At 56.9% G+C, this 18,307-nt stretch overlaps 1 protein-coding gene and 1 long non-coding RNA gene across 2 annotated transcripts in view; both read right to left on the bottom strand.

The window, feature by feature from the left end:
- Window positions 1-1,362: 1,362 nt before the first annotated feature.
- Window positions 1,363-5,332, bottom strand: LOC116501650 (protein ADP-ribosylarginine hydrolase-like). The gene is made up of 7 exons (XM_032207241.1): window positions 5,322-5,332; window positions 4,989-5,212; window positions 3,866-3,964; window positions 3,682-3,787; window positions 2,938-3,017; window positions 2,673-2,856; window positions 1,363-1,735 (listed from the first exon to the last, which is right to left on the bottom strand). The coding sequence occupies exons 1-7, from the start codon at window positions 5,330-5,332 to the stop codon at window positions 1,363-1,365; spliced, it is 1,077 nt and encodes a 358-aa protein (XP_032063132.1).
- A 3,270-nt stretch (window positions 5,333-8,602) lies between these two features.
- The window catches only part of LOC116501652, a 10,519-nt gene continuing 814 nt past the window's right edge, over window positions 8,603-18,307 (bottom strand). The window contains exon 3 of the long non-coding RNA XR_004254473.1: window positions 8,603-8,613. This is a non-coding gene — a long non-coding RNA (uncharacterized LOC116501652). The remainder of the gene's footprint in view (window positions 8,614-18,307) is intronic.

Genomic DNA, 18,307 nt, shown 5'->3' with positions numbered 1-18,307 from the left:
CGGCGTCCGGGTTGGCCCCAGTGTCCCCCCCGAGGTCCCCCGGTGTCCCCAGGGCCCCCCCCCCCCCCGGGGCATGGGCACTTGTTTAACCGCAGCAGAATAAAACCCGGTTCCTTGGCTACGGCACCCGGCTCCGCTCGCTGCTGGACGGCGCCGCGGGGCCACCGGCGGGGGCGTGGGGGCGGCCACGGGCGTGGGCACGGGGCTGGGTGGTCACAGTCATGGGACCACGGCCACGGTCACGGTCACGGCCATGGGGACGGCCACCAGCGTGGTCATGGGGCTGGTCACCAGTATGATCACGGGTATGGGCCACCAGCGTGGTCATGGGGATGGCCACCAGTATGGTACTGGTCATGGCCACCAGCGTGGTCATGGGGATGGCCATGGGGATGGCCACCAGTAGAGTCATGGGGATGGCCACCAGTATGGTACTGGCCGTGGCCACCAACGTGGTCATGGGGATGGCCAAGGTCATGGTCATGGGGACGGCCACGGTGGCGGCCACCAGCATGGTCATGGGGATGGCCACCAGTACAGTGGGGGGTGGCCACCAGTATGGTCATGGTCATGTCCATGGGCATGGGGACGGCCACGGGGACAGCCACCACTGTGGTCATGGGGATGGCCACCAGCATGGTCAAGGTCAGTGGCCATGGCCACCAACACGGTCCTGGGGACAGCCACCAGCCGTGGCCACCAGTGCCAGCAGGGGGCTGGCCACCAGCCACCCCCACCTGCGTAGCCATGGAGGCGCCGCGTGGTGGCCACAGCCACCAGTGTCACCCTGGGGGCCCAATGCCCTCTGTCGGGGGGGGAGGGGGGCACCGAAGTGACCGGGCCACGGCCATGGTGGCCTCGCGTGGCCCCAGCCCCGTGGTGGCCACAGTGACACAAAACAAGACACAGGGGTGGCAGGGGACACGCTTTTACTGGGGGGGGGACCAAAGCTTTGCAGGGAGCTTCTTGGGGGGGGGGTCTCCATCCTTAGAGGGAGTGAAGGCCACCAGGACGTGGCTCTGGTGTCCCCCCGGGGACCCTCCTCAGCCCCCCCTGGACCCCAGGAAGGTCCCTGCAGCCCCCAGAGACCCTCCTGAGCTCCCCCAGACCCTCCAGAGCCCCCCCAAGACCCTCCAAATCTCCCTCCCCCCCCAGGACCCTCCTGAGACCCCCAGGACCCCATGCAGGTCCCTGCTGACCCCCAGGACCCTCCTGAGCCCCCCCCAGGACCCTCCAGATCCCCCCAGGACCCCACGCAGGTCCCCAGTACCCCCCAGGTCCCCCCCCCAATATTTCCTGCTGGGACAAGCGGGTGACACCGAGGACCCAGGGTTTTTTTTTTGGGGGGGGGGTCAGGGGGGTTCAGGCTCCCCCCCAGGCCAACTCGTGGAGGCGGCGGGCGGCGGCACTCAGGCGCCCGCGGTACTCGAGGCCGCGGTGCAGCCCGGGGGGCACGGCCGCCAGCCCCCCCAGCAGCCCCCAGCAGCCGGCGGCGATGGTGCCGGTGGAGTCGTTGTCCCCCCCGTGCAGCACCCCGCGGTGACACAGGGTGGCCCAGCACCCGCCGGCCGCCAGCAGCGCCTCCAGGGCCACCATGGGGGCGTCGTGGCCGCTGCGCCCCGGCCACCCCCCCAGCGCCCAGCCCAGGTACTCGGCGTCCTGCTCGGCCGGGGACGGCAGCGCCGGCAGCCGGGGGGGGCCCGAGCCCTCCAGAAGCCCCCGGGACTCCAGGTACCTGTGGGGACAGCGGGGGCAGGGGGGACACTGGGGTCAGTGGGGACACTGGGGGCACTGGGGTCATGGGGACAGCAGGATCAGTGGGGATATTGGGGTCAGTGGGGACACTGGGGGCACTGGGACCACAGAGGACATTGGGGTCACAGGGACACTGGGGTCAGCGGGGACATTGGGGTCACAGCAGTCAGTGGGGTCACAGGGACACTGGGGTCAGTGGGAATATTGGGGTCAGAAGGGACATTGGGGTCAGTGGAGACACTGGGGTCAGTGGAGACACTGGGGTCAGTGGGGACACTGGGGTCATTGGGGTCACAGGGACACTGGGGTCACTGGGGACACCGGGGACATCAGGGTCACCAGGCCATGGATGTCCCTAAGCACTCCCAGTATCCCCAGTAACACCTCCCAGTGCTCCCAGTGCCCCCTTACAGGTGCCACTTGTCCCTGAAGGACCAGTCCGCGCCATTGTCCCCTATGGCCACCCCAGTGCCCTTCCAGTGCTCCCTGTAGCCCCTCCCAGTGCTCCCAATGCTCCCAGTGCCCCCTCCCAGTGCTCCCAGTGCCCTCTCACCAGTGCTAGGTGTCCCTGAAGAACGGCCAGGTGATGGCGTTGTCCCCAGTGGCCGCCCAGTGCCCTCCCAGTGCTCCCAGTAACCTCTCCCAGTGCTCCCAGTGCCCCCTCCCAGTGCTCCCAGTTCTCCCAGTGCCCCCTCCCAGTGCCCTCTCCCAGTGCTCCCAATGCTCCCAGTGCCCCCTCCCAGTGCTCCCAGTGCTCCCAGTGCCTCCTCACCAGTGCCAGGTGTCCCCAAAGAAGGGCCAGGTGATGGCGTTGTCTCCAACGGCCACCCCAGTGCCCTCCCAGTGCTCCCAGTAACCCCTCCCAGTGCTCCCAGTGCCCCCTCCCAGTGCTCCCAGTGCTCCCAGCACCCCCTCACCGGCGCCAGGCGTCCCCGAAGAAGGGCCAGGCGGCGGCGTTGTCCCCGACGGCCACCCCGGTGCTCTCCACGTAGTCCCACGCCTGGGGCAGGACCCGCAGCAGCTCGGCCCCCCACTTCTCGGGGGGCTCCCCCCGCGCCCCCAGCGCCCCGAAAAGGGCCACGGCCAGCGCCCCCAGGTACCCTGCGGGGACAGAGGGGGGTGGGTCAGGGGATTGGGGTGGGGGGTCCCTGGGGGGTCCCCGCGCCCCGGGGTGGCACCCACCGGTGGGGTGGTGGTGGGTCATGCGCCCGCTCTCCACGCTCACCCGGATCAGCGTCGGCAGCTCCCGGGCGTGGGGGTACCTGCGGTGGCCCTGGCCCTGTCACCCCCCCTCCCCATGTCCCTGTCACCCCTCCCCTCCCCCAAATCCCACACCCTCACCCCCATCCCTGTCCCCCTGTGACCCTGTCCCTCACCCTGCCACGTTCCCATCCTTCATGTCCCTGTCCCTGCACCCCCAAGTCCCTGTCCCATGTCCCCACCCTTGTCCCCGCCATGTCCCAACCCCTGACCCCCCCCTCATGTCCCTGTCCCCCAGCCCCCCCGTGTTCCCATCCCTAATGTCCCATATCCCCATCCCTGCCCCCCCTCCCATGTCCCATGTCCCTGACCCCCCACCACGTCCCCATCCCTGTCACCCCCGTGGCCCTGTCCCTGAACCCCCCATGTTCCCACCCCTGTCCCCATGCCCCCCTGCCATGCCCCCAATGTCCCCATCCCTGTCCTCCCACGTCCCAGCCCCCCCCCATGTCCCCCCCATGCCCCCCCCATGTCCTATGTCCCCCTATACCCCCCCATGCCCCCCCTGTCCCCATCCCTGTCACCCCATGTCCCAGGCCCACCCCGTGTCCCCCCCATCCCTCCCCGTGCCTCCCCCGTCCCCATCCCTGTCACCCCAAGTCCCTGACCCCCCCCTCATATCCCTGACCCCCCCCCCCATGTCCCTGCCCCCCCCGTGCCCCCCACCTGAGGCCGATGGCCAGGCTGCGCATGGCGGCCCCGCAGCCGGTGCCGGTGGGGTTGAAGGGGATGCGATACCCCTGGGGCTCCCCGGGCCGCAGCTGCGAGGTGCCTGGGGGGGGGGGGATTTGGGGTGAGCCCCCTACCCCCCCAACACCCCCCCTACCCCCAACCCACCCCCGCCACGCACCCAGGATGCTGGTGGGCCCCGGCTTGCGCCCCTCCATGTCCCCCATGGCGGCCACGTAGCGGCGAGCCAGCTCCTGCAGGAGGGGCTCCCCCTCCAGGCCTGGGGGGGGGACACAGTGGGGACCCCCCCCCCAAAATGGGGGAAGGGAGCTCATCCCCAACCCCCCCCCCAAAAAAGAAAAATTGGAGGGGAAGGTGGATCCCCCCCCCCCGCCAGTATCCCCACAATGAGAGGGGACCCGCCTGGGCACCCCAAATTGGGGGGGGGAAATTGGGGGCCCCGCTAAAATAAAGGGAAAAGGATCTCCCCCCCCCATGAGTATATCAATGAACCTCCCCCCCCCAAATACCCCCCAGGGACCCTGCAAAGTGGAACTGGGGCACAAAGGGGACCCTCCCCTTACACCCCCCCTCCAAGGACCTTCCCCCCCCGATGGGTCTGGGGTACACAGGGACCCCCCCTCCCTCAGGAACCCCCCCAATGAGGCTCTGGGGTACAAAAGGGACCATCCTTACCCCCCCTTAACCCCCCCCCAAAATGGGTCTGGGGGTACAAAGGGACCTCCCTCCCCACTTACCCCCATCGACCCCCCCAAATAGGCCTGGGGGACCCCCCCCCACTCCCATATACCCCCCAAATGTGGCTCTGGGATACAAAAGGGACCCCCCAGAACCCCCCCAAAATGGGTCTGAGGTACACAATGACCCCCTCTACCCCCCCAGCCCCCCCCAAATAGGTCTGATGCACAAAAGGGACCCCCTTACCCCCAGCCCCCCCCCCCCCCAGATGGCTCTGGGTTATGAAGGGCCCCCCTTTCCCCCCCCCCAACAGGTATGGGGTACAAAGGGACCCCCCCCCAAATGGCTCTGAGGTACACAGCAACCCCTGTTACCCTCCAGACCCCTCCCCCACAATGGGTCTGGGGGTACACAGTGACCCCTCCCCTTACCCCCCACCCCCCCCATATGGGTCTGGGGTACAACAGGGACCCCCCACCCCACAAATACACCCCCCCCCCAAAAAAAAAATATGGCTATGGTGCACGAAAGCGACCCCCTTACCCCCCAGCCACCCCCCAAAAAAAATTGCTCTGGGGGGGGTCCCCACGCCCCCCCCCCGTTACCGGTGGCCAGCCCCTCGGCCGTGGCGAGGTGCAGCACGGTGTCGTCGCTGACGGGCCACTCGGGGGGCTCGAGGGCGATGGCTCCGAGCCCCCCCAGCTGGGCCAGCTCGGCGTGGATCTGGGGCCCCGAGGTGCAGTACTCCCAGCGGGACCCCCGGTACCCCAGGGCGTCCCCCACCCCACTCAGCACCAGGGCGGCCTCGTACGCCTCCACCGAGGGCACCCTAAGGGGTATTTTTATTATTTTTTTGGGGGGGGGAGGGGGCATGGGTGTTGTCACAAAGGGACTTTGGGAACCACCCCCCCCCCCCAATCCCCCTGGGGGACACTCACGTCTCCGCCATGGTGGTGGCAGCTGGGGACGCCCGTCATGGGGGGGGGAATGGGGACAGAGCTGGCTGGGGGCCCTTAAGGGGGACGGGGATTTTGGGGGGGGTCTGGAGGGGGGGGGCGTAATGTGGGGGTGACTGAATGGGGAAAACCGAATTGGGAAACTGAATGGGGAAACGAGACTCCTGGAAGGGGTGGGGGTATGGGGGGGGCACTCAGAGGGGCCTGAAAATGGGATGGGGAGGGGTTAATGGGGGATGGGGGGGGGGCAGCTGGGAGGGGGGTAGAGAGGGAAATGGGGGTGGGGGTCCAGAGGGGACTGGGGCACCAAAGGGATATTAAGGGATTGGGGGGGGGGGGGGCAAAGGGACATGGGGCTCCCCAAAGGGATTTGGGGGGGGCCCCAAAGGGACCCAGGGAGCACCCAAAGGTATATAGGGGGGCGGGGGGGGGCACCAAAGGGACATGGGGTCCTCCAAAGGGATTGGGGGGGCCCAAAGGGATTTGGGGGACACCCAAAGGGATTTGGGGGGGGGAGCACTCAAAGGGACATGAAGGCAGCAACACGGGGGGGGGGGGGGGAAAGGCATTTCCAAAAAAAACAACAAACAAACAAACAAAAAAACCCCACAACTATTTCTACCAAATATTTTTTTCCCACTGGGATGGGGCAAAAAAACAATAAAGATTTTCCTCCCACCTCCCCCCCACTCCACAGACCTCCAAACCACATTTTGGGGCAAGATCCTGCAAAATCATCATTTCTCACCCAGGTGCATCCCACCAGGATGGGGCTGATAACCAGGGTCTGAGCCAACCTAAAAATGTTCTTTTTTGAGTTAAAAAATTAATAATAATAAATGCAATTAGTGGTTGGTGGCAGGCAGCAAGGAGTTAAAAGCTCATCCCTAATTTTCAGCAGCTTAATTAAAAGTCCGCTGGTGAAACCCTGGTGCTGGACCCTTGCCAAGCTCTGGGTTTTTGTCTTTTTCTTGTTTTCTTTTTGGCAAAAATTGCACCAAACGGCCATTATTTATTTATTTATTTATTTATTTATTTTTGTATTCAGTGTAAACTTGGAAAAAAACAAATAAAAAAGAAAAATTAAAATTAAGTAATTAAATAATTAAAAAAGACCCTTCCCCGCCCCCCCACCCCAAAGCCTGGAACTGGGTCTTTGGAGCCTAAAATAAGGACTTGAATCCTAAAAATGCACCTTTGGGCAGTAAAAATGAGGCTTTGGACCCTAAAAAATAAAGGTCTGGGCCTCAAAAAGAGGCTTAGGATTGTAAAAAGGTTTGGGGACCTAAACATGAGGGTTTAGATTCTCAAAATGATGTTTTTTTGTCCCCAAAGAGGAAGCTTTGATCCCAAAATGAGGCTTTGGGCCCTGTAAGTACAGTTTGGACACTGAAAAATAGGATTTGGACACTGAAAATCTGACTCTGAGACTCAGAAATGACTGTTTGAAACCCAAAAACGGGGGAATTGGACCCTAAAAAACTTTCGACCTTAAAAACAAAGCTTTGGGCCCCAAAAGGAGCCCAAATGGGACTACTCAAAATGAGGATCAATTTGAGACACCTCAAAATGAGGATCTCAGCCCCAAAAACGGGCGTTTGGATCTTAAGAGAAGGCTTTGGGATCTAAAAATGAGGTTTGGGGCAGTAAAAAGAAGAGTTAGGATTCTAAAAATGGGATTGTTGGACCCTAAAATGAGGCTTTGGTTCCCTAAAATGAGGCTTAAGTTCCTAAAAATGTGGGTGTGGACCCAACAGAGAGGATTTCTTCCTTAAAAGGAAAGTTGGAATGCCAGAAATGAGGCTCCAGGCCCTGAACATGGGAGTCAGGAACCCAAAAGTGAGACGTTTCCTCTCAAAATGAGGGTTTGAGGCCTGAAGAGGTCGCTTTGGGCACAAAACCTCTGCCCCAGGGCATGCTGGGAGTTGTAGGCCTGCACCCCACAGCATGATGGGAGTTGTAGTCCCCGTCCCCACTCCCAGATGCTGGGAGCTGAAGTACTGCACCCCATGGCATGCTGGGAACTGTAGGCCTCTGCCCCTGTGGCATGATGGGAGTTGTAGTCACAGACCTTTGCCCCCCAAATGCTGGGAGCTGTAGTCCTCCCTCCCCCCCTCCCCCCCCCAATGGCATGATGGGAATTGTAGTCACAGTCTTTGCCCCCATGGCATGCTGGGAGCTGCAGTCCTTCACCCCATGGCACACTGGGAGCTGTAGTCCTTCGCCAGGTGTGCTGGGAGCTGCAGGCGTCTCTCCCCCCCCCCCCCATGGTATGATGGGAGTTGTAGTCAATCATTCACCCCATGGCATTCTGGGAGCTGCAGTCCTGCACCCTACTGAGAGCTATTGGCCTCTGCCCCCATGGCATGCTGGGAGTTGTAGTCACAGTCCTTCGCCCTACAGCCTGCTGGGAGCTGTAGTCCTTCACCTCCCCCCCAGCACTCTGGGAGCTGTAGTCCCTGATATCAATGAAGTCTCAACTCAATCTGAATTCAGTAATAGTTATAAAAGAAATATTTATAAAAGGTATAAAAGGCAAGTAAACAGCGCTGGGTGTGCGGGGAGTCTACGCTCCACCAACACGCACACACAAACATCAAACATTCTAAATATACAGAACATTGCTTTTATATACTAAACCTGAGTACGCCTATACATATGTACAATCAGAAAAGGTAACAAACAATCCTTTAAGTTCCATGACCTAACAGTCTCCATCTTCCTTTCCTTTTCTTGTAACAATATGTCTTGCTTTAAGTTGTCAAGCAACTCGGTCTTCAGGCCTTAAGTATCCCGTTCTTTCCGGACTGAAGAAAAGCATATCCATCTCCTTTTCAAGGCCAATAAGCCTGGGCCAAAAGACACGTCCAGGTCACCAGGGGGCGTAACAGCAAAAGCCTGCGATGGCTGTGGCAGCAGAGGGGCCCATGGCGTAGCAGTCAGATCAGTAAAGGAGCCCGCAGCTCCCTCACTGTCTGGCAAACCACACGTTTCTGACTGTGGTCCCACGCGGCTCTTTAAGGCCTCAGAGATTGCTCGCCAGGAGCCGAGCAATCCCCCCGCAACCTTGTTGTTTTTAGTTGCAGAGTCCCACACCTTGACCTCAGTTTGGCCCCATATTTCAGGATCATAAACTGTCCAATTGTTAATAAGGAGAATGAGCTGTAAGGTTACCAGGACAGTCTTGGTTTCTAAGGACGTATATATAATATACGCAGCTGCCCCATAATGCGCAGCTGCTTACCAGCGAGAGGCAGTTGTGTGCACAGGTCCGCTTCTCTCAGCTCGAGCTTCTCTCCAGCTCCAGTGTGCCCATTTCCAGCGACTTTCTGTATGAGCTTCTCTGAGCAGTTTGCTGAGTCTGTCCGAACCTATCTTCATGAGGCAATCAAAGTGCCTGTCCCCGTCCTGGTCTCCGTTCTGCCAGCCTGTTCCTCTTCATTCCTTCTTTCTGCTTCTTTATTGATGACATAACTTCATCACATTGCGTTGCCTTTTTCTTTTATCTTGAGGGCAGGCTCCCCTCTTACACCCTTCTCTCCACAGCAGTTCTTTTCAAAACAACTTTTCATTGGTCAAACAACTTTGCATATAACAGCAACAGCAAACACCCAGAAACTTCCATGCCTTAACAGCCGGAGAACAAGCAACCCAAGACTGCATGGAGTCTCCTGAATCAGCCTTCTTTGTTCCCTCTAAACTCTTTTACATTCCTGATGGCCTTATCGTTAAGAGTCCAATGTTATCTCATCCACGGGGCTTTCCAACCCCCATGGCCACACTCCCAAATCTCCACCTTCTTGATTAATATCAACCATTTTCTCGACACGAATTACCACTCCATATATAACATAACTTAACAATGTGATCTTTGTTTCCAGCCTAACCCCCAAAATGCCCCCAAACCAAAACTGGGTCAAATTGGAAAAGGCCATGGGCCTGGGCAACAGTGGCAAATGGACTTTTTTGAACTTCCAAGAAAAGGGGGGCTCGATATTTACTGGTGTTATGGTCAGGAGTATTTAGTACTATAGTCAGCAGGAATTTAGTTAACAAGTCTGTTTTATTTCTATGGCTTATGAATTGTAATTGTGATTCAAGAAGGCGCCTCTACGATAATAGAGAATGGTGAGTGGCCTTGGTCCAAAGCCATAACAACAGAGGATAAGAGCATTAATGGAAAGTTAGCAGTTGTGGTTATTTGGCGAACAAATGGTGGCCATTTATATACATTATAAGAATGGCATAAGATAGGGTGCCGAATGATTAATGGAACAACCCACAAGAAAGTAACGGGGATTTTAGTAAAACCGATTTCCAAAAGTGGCCAACAAGAAGGTTGTATCTGCCCAGGTAATCCAGATTGTTTGTGTAATTTTATATTAACACACACTGTAGTAATTAGCTGTGGGTTTTTTTTTTTTTTTTTTTTTTTTTTTTTTGTAGTAATTAGATGTACTTCCTACAACAGTAGGTGCTCCTGCACCCTCTTTAAAACCTCCCTCTTCCCACAAGGAAGAATGACAACGGAAATGCTAATTACAGTTTATTGAGACAAGAATTAGAGCGGATTGCACTGCATGTACATGTTCATGGCATTACTGGCTCCAAATGCATCCAACAGATCCTGGAAGGGAAAGGGAAGCAGGGAGAAAGAGGGGTGGTGATGTTGAGTAAACGACCTCCAAAAGAAAACCGACCACCAAAGGGTCCAAAAACATTACCACAACCATACCAACCGCCCCCACGAATGGGCTCAGAAGGTGACTGATGAAATAAAGGAAGATCAGCAGACAAAGCATTACAGACCGACCGTGACCTGCATTCCCCATGCCCATTTTCCCTTCTTTGGGGGCAGAAAAGCTGCAGTGTGCAGAGCTTCCAGGTCCCCAGGAGGGGGAGGGCTGCCAGGTGGCACCTCCTCCCTCCTTAATGGTGAATTTAAAATACAAATCCTAATTTTAGGGTCCAAACTGTATTTGAGAGTCCAAAACCTCCACTTGGAGATCAAACCTCTCTTTTTAGCATCCAAACCCTAATTTCTGTAGACCTAAACTTCCCTTTTTAGCGTCCATACCCTCCTTTAAGTGTTCAAACACCCATTTTGGGGCCTGAAGCCTAAATCTTAGAACCCAAACTCTCGTTTTTCAGGTCTAAACATCAATTCTGAAAGACCAAAGCCTCAGTTTAAGGGTCTAAAGCCACCGGTTTTGGTCCAAACCTGTTTTTTTACGGTCCAAAGCCTCTCCTGCTGGTCCACAACACACTTACAGGGGCCAAATTCTCTTCTCCAGAGCCCCCGTGTCAGGTTGGGCGAGTTGTCCCAGCAGGGTGCTCTCCCAGCTTCTCGCCCCAAGGCCTCAATGCGGTGCAAGCCCTGTTGTGCCATGGCCAAACCAAGAGGAGTGAGCATTTCTCTCGTTTCTATGACTTCTACAATTTCTACAGTTCTGGGATTCTATGATTTCTACAATTTTTACAGTTCTGGGATTCTATGATTTCTGCAATTCTACAGTTCTATTTCTAAGATTCTTTGCTGATTTCTACAATCCTACAATTTCTACAATCCTAATATTCTTTTCTGATTTCTACATTTCTACAATTTCTACAATTCTATTTCGAAGATTTTCTGATTTCTACCATTCTAGGATTCTATTTCTATGATTTCTATCTGTTCCATAACTCTATTACTCTATTTCTGATTCTATGATTTCTACAATTCTATGATTATATTTGTATGATTTCTACAATTTGATTCTACGATTTCTGTGACCTGATTCTCCAGTTCTGTAATTTCTGCGATTCTTTTCTGGTTTCTATGTCACAATGATGCTAATTTCTACGATCCCTACGGTACCACCATCCCTTCGGTTCCATTTCTGATTTCTGTCACTACTATTCTGTGATTTCTACTATCCTGCGATTCTTTTCTAATTTCTGCAATTCTGCGATTCCGTTTCTACGATTCCTACAATTCAGTCCTATGATCTCCACGATCCCTACAATACTTGCCGAGGCGATGGGCTCCAGGGCAGATGAGTTCTGCAGCGGAGAAGGGGGTGGAGGCGGGCAGGACTTTACTGTTTTTGGCATCGAGGCCACTCGAAGCAGCCCAGGGAGCTGCCAGGACCCGGCGTCCCTCACGAGGGAGGCTGACGAGGCGTAGGTGGAGCCAGCAATGCCCCCTCCCCGGCCATTCAAAAACAGCCCCTAGGGAGCGCGTGCGACCAGGACGGGCACACAGGGCATGGCGCAGGCAGGGCGAGCAGTGGAGGGCCCCTCGCCAGTCTTTGGCAGCGGTCTTTCCCTTCGGTCTTTCCCTCCAAAGAGATGCATTCTCTTTGGGGTGCATCGAGCACGGCATTGCCGGTCAAGGGAGGTGATTGTCCCGCTCTGCGCTGCGCTGGTGAGGCCTCACCTCGAGTACTGTGTGCAGTTCTGGGCACCACAGCACAAGAAGGACATTAAACTGTTGGGGAGTGTGCAGAGGAGGGCGACGAAGATGGTGAAGGGCCTAGAGGGCAAGACGTATGAGGAGCGGCTGAGGGCACTGGGCCTGTTCAGCCTGGAGAAGAGGAGGCTGAGGGGAGACTTCCTCACGAGGGGGAGTGGAGAGGCAGGTGACCCATTCTCCGTATCCACCAGCGACAGGACCCACGGGAATGGTGCTAAGCTGAGGCAGGGGAGGTTTAGGCTGGACATCAGGAAGAGGTCCTTCACCGAGAGGGTGGTCACACACTGGAACAGGCTCCCCAGGGCCATAGTCACTGCACCAAGCCTGTCTGAATTTAAGAAGTGATTGGACTGTGCACTTAGTCACAGGGTCTAAATTTTTGGGTAGACCTGTGCGGTGCCAGGTGCGGAGTTGGACTTGATGATCCTTATGAGTCCCTTCCAACTTGGGACATTCTGTGATTCCATTTCCATTATCCTTTTCTGATTTCTACAATTCTATAATTCTAATTTCTACAATTCTACAATTCCAGTTTCTACAATTCTTACGATTCTACGATTTCTACAATTACCTGTGATACTTTGATGTCCTCCCCCAGCACAGAGGTGCTTGGGCAGGCAGCAGCCTGTTGGTGCCGGCGTCACCGTGGGCAACAGCCAGCACTGCCCGCGTCACTGTGATGTCACAATGCAATCACACATACGTCACAATGGCAGGACCATATAAGGGCAACGTCACAGTGGCAGGACCATATAAAAGGGGCTGCGCGACGGGTCCTGCACCAGAGGTACCGAGACGTTCGGGCAGGATGAGCTCAAAGATGGCTGATGCCAGCAAGGAGCAACCTGCTTGCACGAGGCGTACCACATTAGAGTGTTGGGAGAGCAGTGCGATGGAGCACGTCTCCCTGATACGAGGCATCACTGACCAAGGTGCGAGCACCCCCAGCACTACAGGAGCGCGGCTGAGCCCCGTCTGGGGCTTTCTGTGGGGAGGACCTGGCTCTGTGGTCAACTCGGGGGGTCTCCGTTTGGGGACGGAGATGTGACGGCTCTTTTCCTCTGCCACCAAAACACGGGGGTGGGGGTGCTGGAAGGCTGGCAGCCACCAGAAGCAGCATGTGACCTGATTTTCTTTGCCTTCCAGAGCGATCTTCTATCTGGGATGCTGTGTCAGCCTACATCCGGGAGCACCTCCGGCTGCGCCAGGTGGGTTGGCACCTACGTCGCCCTTGTTCCCCACCCCAAAAGCAGGAAACTCACCCCAAAAGGCCCCACCAAGAGACCAATAGGTATCGCACAAGTGCGGTGTTGCTTCTGGTAGGTTGGTGTGGTATCTCAGGGCTGACCCCAGTTGCTGGAAGCCCCTGGGTCCCCTCAGCCTGGCTCCCAACAGCGGGAAGTGCACAGCAGGGCCCGAAGCACCGTTCCTGGATGAGACCACCTCCGGATGGATGGTGATCCTTAACCTTCAGCCCTTCCGTTCTCTGCCACTTGCAGGGCGTCCGAATTCCCACTCTTGGCTGCTTTGATGTTATTTCCAAACGGGTCGAGGTTGGGAACAAGTCCCTGACAGTGCAGTGGCCCACGTTCTGCCTGGCCAGGAACCTCATCGTTGCCCACAGCCTCACAGCTGACAAGGAGTACCTGCCAGGTAAGAGGGTGCAGGAATCCCTTGCTGCATGGATCTCAGGTGCTTCTCAGAAGCAAAGCACTGCCTGCACGGAGCAGGTCCCAAACCGAAGCCTTTCTGGGTGACGACTGCCATGAGCAGCACTAGGGAACACACGGGGAAGGGCCGCTGGTGACCGACTCCATCCCTCTCGTGTCGTTTTCCAGGCCATAAGGAGCTGGAGCCCCTCCATCTCCCTGAGGTGGCTGCAGCTGCCTCCGTGTCCTGGAAGAAGGTGGAGAGCTGCATCCAAGGCACCACGTCCCTCATCTCTCACAGCCTGGGGAATGGGGAGAACATCGCTCTCGTGCTGAAGGACATTGGGGTGCTCCTCATCGAAGGCACGAGGGTGGAAATCAAGTTCTATTACGACTTCTTGGAGAGCCTGTCAGAACAGGGGAGCCTTCAGAAGGCTCTTTTCAAGGTGAGGGTTTTGTTTTCCCCACGGCCTGGGCAGCCTCACACACGGGCAGCAGCAATGCTTGCCCTTGGCCCAGCAAGACCTCTTGGGTTGGAGCTCTTGGCCAGCCTCTTGGGGTGGCCAAGAGCTGCGATCCTGCCGGCTCCCGCTGCCCTGGGCTCCTTCAGGACCTAGTGGAGGCCAGGCAGAGGACATTTGCCATCTCCTTGCTCCTCCCCTGCAGGTTCCCCAGCTGATGGACATGGTGGTGTCCCGGGTGCCAGCTGTGGCCTCCCTGACCTTCTCTGGCCGTGTCATCATCTTCCCCGAGTGAGTATGTTTGTGGCTGTGGCCGCTGCTCGGGCTCGGTAGCGTTTGCTCCTTGCCAAATGTGTCCGTGAGCGGGTGAGCGTGGGGAGTGGTGGTGCCCTGAGTCACGCCGATCTCTTCTTTTGCCAGCTATATAATGGACAAAGCGCCCCAGCTATCACCCAGGGAGCGTCTCAAGGCCCGCAGGGATGACAGGCAGGAGAAGGAACGGGCTGTGTTGTCGTCTTCCAGCCAAGGTGAGAGATACAAAGCAGCTGCTGGCTCCTCTTGTGCCACAGCTTCATGCCAGCTCAGCACAGCCTCTTGTCTCCGGGCCTCCAAAATGGAGCCCTGGTATGTGACGTGCCCAAGGTGCCTGTCCCTGGGTGCTGCAGGAGGTTGGGGATCCAAAACACCCCTAAATTGGCTGTACCCAGCTCCTCTCTGCCAGAACTTGGCCCCCAAACCACGTCACGGCCTAAGATTGAGCCGGCTGAGGCTGGTGCCAAGGAGGGCCGAGGCCCCTGCAGATGGAGGCTGGGAGGGGAGCACAGTGGCCCCTGGGACAGCGCAGGAGGAGGCTTCAGCACCCGGCGTGTCCCGGGTACAGCAGAGTCATGGAAATGTTCTTCTGACATCTCTCCTTGCCGATTCCAGAGAAACGTCCTGAACTGCCACCCTTCCCGGGCACCTTGAACATCATTTATCAGGGAAAAGTGCAGCCCTGGAACAGGAAGGCCAAGCAGAAGAAGGAGCCTTCGTTGAGGTGAGGCTGGATGCTCCAGGAGGGGGGTAGGAGGCTGCCAGGAGCCCCCCACTTCTCAGGGCTGGCCCCTCTGTTTGGGGTCTGCAGCCACGGGCGCTGCATGGGGGGGTACAAGATGGGGCCCCAAAGATGTCGTGCAGGTGGATGAATTCTTTTGGCTTTGTCCTTTCGGCAGGCTGCCGCTGATGCCCAAGCTGCCTCCTGCCATAAAGGAGCTTTTGTGCAACCAGCTGCAGAAAGAAACTCTGCCCAAAACAGAGCCCAGGAGGAAATCCAAACAAGAGCCCAAAACAGCACCCAAAGAGCAGGCACAAGACCAGGGCCGGGCAAAGGCTGAAAAATCTGGAAAACGTCGGGGGAGCAAGGGCCAAAAAGCAGCAAAAGCCCCTCCTCAAGTCAGGAAAGTATCCATCCTGGAAGCCTTGCCAGTGATGGAGCGAGTGAAGCGCCCCGAATCTCAGAAAGCCCCAGGCCCGCTAGAAACACCCATCGTGTCCGTGCTGTCCCTGTCAAGCTCGGAGGGCAGCATAATTCAGGAGCCCAGCGACGACAGCGGCAGATTCCAGCAAGGGAGCTCCAGCTCCCACAGACTGCCGAAGTCATGGGCTGTGAGGTTCTGGTCCGTGCTTCCAGACCGCCCAAAGATGGAAGATTTCAATTCCAAGCTCAAAAACAGGCCCCCTACACCATGGCCTGTAGGCATTAGAACCAGCCTGAGCCCGGAGCCCAGCAACGCCTCTACTTCTGTGACAGTGACACGCCAGGGGGCAGGTTCTGAGAATCAACTGACAAAGCTTGTACCCAGGCCCCCTGGGACATGGCCTATAGATATTAGAGCCATCCCAAGCACCTCTACTAGTGGGACAAAGATGGACCAGGAGGCCAGCTCTGCACAATTTCAAAAACCAAAGCTCCTACACAGGCACTCTACGCCCTTGCCTGTAGGTAAGAAAGCCAGCCTGCTGAAGGAGCCCAGCGACCCCTCTACCTCTCAGACACAGACAGACAAGTGGGCCAGCTTTGAGATTCAGCCACGTCCAAAGCTTGAATTTGGGCCCTCTCCGCGAATGCCTCCACCTAATCCGCCCAGGAAGTACAAAATTCCGAAGTTCAAACCTTTGACCGTGGAGCTGTGCCCTTATCCTATAAGAGCCAGACCGCTCAAGGAGCCCAGCGACACGTCTATTTCTGGAACACCGACGGACCAGGGGGCCAGCTCTGAGCATCCTCAGTCGCCAGAGCTCAAACCCAGGCTCCCGACACCGCTGCCCAGTCCAAGGTGACCCGAGCTTTGATTGCTCGGAGCTGCAAGAACGCCGTCAGAGGTGGCAAAACAGGTGCGTGATCCACATCCCTGTTCCTTTGGGGGCTCAAGCCTTGGAGGCAAGTAGTTCTGGGGACAGTGGGGCCTCTCCAACGAGATCTCAGTTTGGAGCCGGGGGTTGGCTCGATCCAAGCAGCACCTTGAACTCCTCCATGGCTAGCCTCAAGTCCCTCAAGTTCCCTTCTGTTGCCACGCAGACACAGCAGGCCACGTTATTTGGCAGCATTTAGAAGGCCTAAGGAAGCAGGAGGCTGCTCTTGGCCCGAGAGGAGAGTGTGTGTTTGCAGCTGGGTGCTGGTTTCCAGGCCGGGTGGGAAGAGAGGGGCTTTGTGGGTGGGCCTGGCAGAGCTGAACCCTGCTGCTGGCCGGGTCTGGGGATGGGGTGAGCAGAGGGAGGGAAACGGCGGGACCTGAAGCCATCCACGGGGTCCACGTGTGGGCAAAGAGCCCCAAGAACCTGTAGCAGTTTTTGCTCAGTCTCACTCCCTTCACAGAAATCCATCTGACAGCGGACGGCGAGACAATGGAGGAAAACACAACGATGTTTCCAGCTGAGGGACCTTCTCCACGGCCTCCATGGCCAGGAACCTCCCCTTGCTGGGACAAGAGCTGGGAAGCTGCCCTCAGAGCAACGTGGAGAAAACCTGCACATCCCTGGAGGGGAAAGGAGAGGATGGGACGGCAGCTGGGGAGAAAAAGACAGCACCATTTCCATCCTGCTGGGCTGTGCTTTCAGAAAAAGCGCAGAATTGAAAGTTGAAAAGAATTTCAAAGAAAAGAATATTCAAATGAAAACTTGAAAAGAATTTCAACTTCTGATGGCTAGCCTTGTTTGGGTAAATTGGTGGCCTCATTGGTGGCCTTTGGTGGCCTCATTGGTGACCTCATTGGTGGCCTTTGATGGCAAATTGCAGGCTTTGATGGTCAGCTTAGTCCAAGTACTGAATGCTTCTGGCCCTGAGCCCCGCATCTAAAATTCCCAGTAAAGAATCAGCTACCATTTGCTGCTAACCCTCTAACCTTACTTAGCTTTCCGTCTTCCCTTGACATTTCTCTCTGTATTTTTTCCCCGGACCTGCTCGTATTTCTTTTTGCTCTGTTTCTTGACTGTGTTTTCGCAGCCCTCTGCACCCTTTCTGGTGAGTGCTTTTTCCTCATCAGCCCCGAGGGAAGTGGCAGAGATGAGGGCACAAATCTTTTCCTCGCCTATTTCCAGGGGGCTTTCTTAACGCTCCCCCTGAGGCCTCCTGTCTTCATTTTGCCTCGACTCCCCCCAAATCCTCATCCCAGTGGCAGAAGGCTCTCTCAAGCACCTCTTGGGGCAGGGGAGGACGAGGAGCAGCAGGTGGAGGAGCTCTGTTTCTCCCCCCTCAGTTCTCCTGGAAAAGCTCTTCCTCTGTGCTGGCTTCTCCCCTTCTGCCGTGGCAGTGCCCCCTCCCCTCCTGCCTCGTCCTGGTGCTTCCCTGCTCTGAGAGATGGAGCAAGGATGTTCTCATCTTGACACCCTCTCAGCCCTCCCTCCCTCCTCTTCTCACTGCTGGCCACTTTGGGAGAGCAGAGCGGGAGCAATTTGCTCAGACACCAAGTGACGGGAGAGAAGAAAGGACGAAATAGGCTCTTTCCTCCAGGAAATAGGAAAGGGGTGTTTAGTGCTGGGTCAGTGAGTAGGGCACAAGGCTTCTCGTTTCCTGCTCATTTCTTGTATCCTAGGGCCTCTTCAGCACGTGTCATCTCCTGCTCTGGTGAGGATGTTCCCAAATCTGTCTTTTCTTCAGTCCACGATCACTTCCACACCGGCAGCCGGGGTGCCAGGAGGAGCCGTGCTGCAGCACCAAGCACTCCCGAAGCAGCTCGCTCCCCTCCATATGCTGCCAGTATCTCTTGTTTGGGGGGTTGGTTTCAGATGCTCTTCATCCCAGACTCCCAAATCCTTGGGGTTGACCTCAAATCTCCCCTGGAGCTTTCTGCCAGAGGCTCCAGGTGGGGCCATTCTCCCTGCCTCTGCTATAAAGCAGACTTTAGACTTTTTATACCTTTTGTCCTA

This window comes from Aythya fuligula, unplaced genomic scaffold (assembly GCF_009819795.1).
Source record: "Aythya fuligula isolate bAytFul2 unplaced genomic scaffold, bAytFul2.pri scaffold_60_arrow_ctg1, whole genome shotgun sequence".
Classification (NCBI taxonomy): Eukaryota; Metazoa; Chordata; class Aves; order Anseriformes; family Anatidae; genus Aythya; species Aythya fuligula.
This window is presented reverse-complemented; position numbering and strand designations above follow the sequence as displayed.

Coding starts and splice junctions, on each gene's coding strand:
- LOC116501650 (XM_032207241.1), bottom strand. Junction 3,018..3,681: donor AGCCTGGCCATCGGCCTCAG/GTGGGGGGCACG, acceptor GGGCCACCGCAG/GTACCCCCACGCCCGGGAGC. Junction 2,857..2,937: donor GACCCACCACCACCCCACCG/GTGGGTGCCACC, acceptor CTGTCCCCGCAG/GGTACCTGGGGGCGCTGGCC.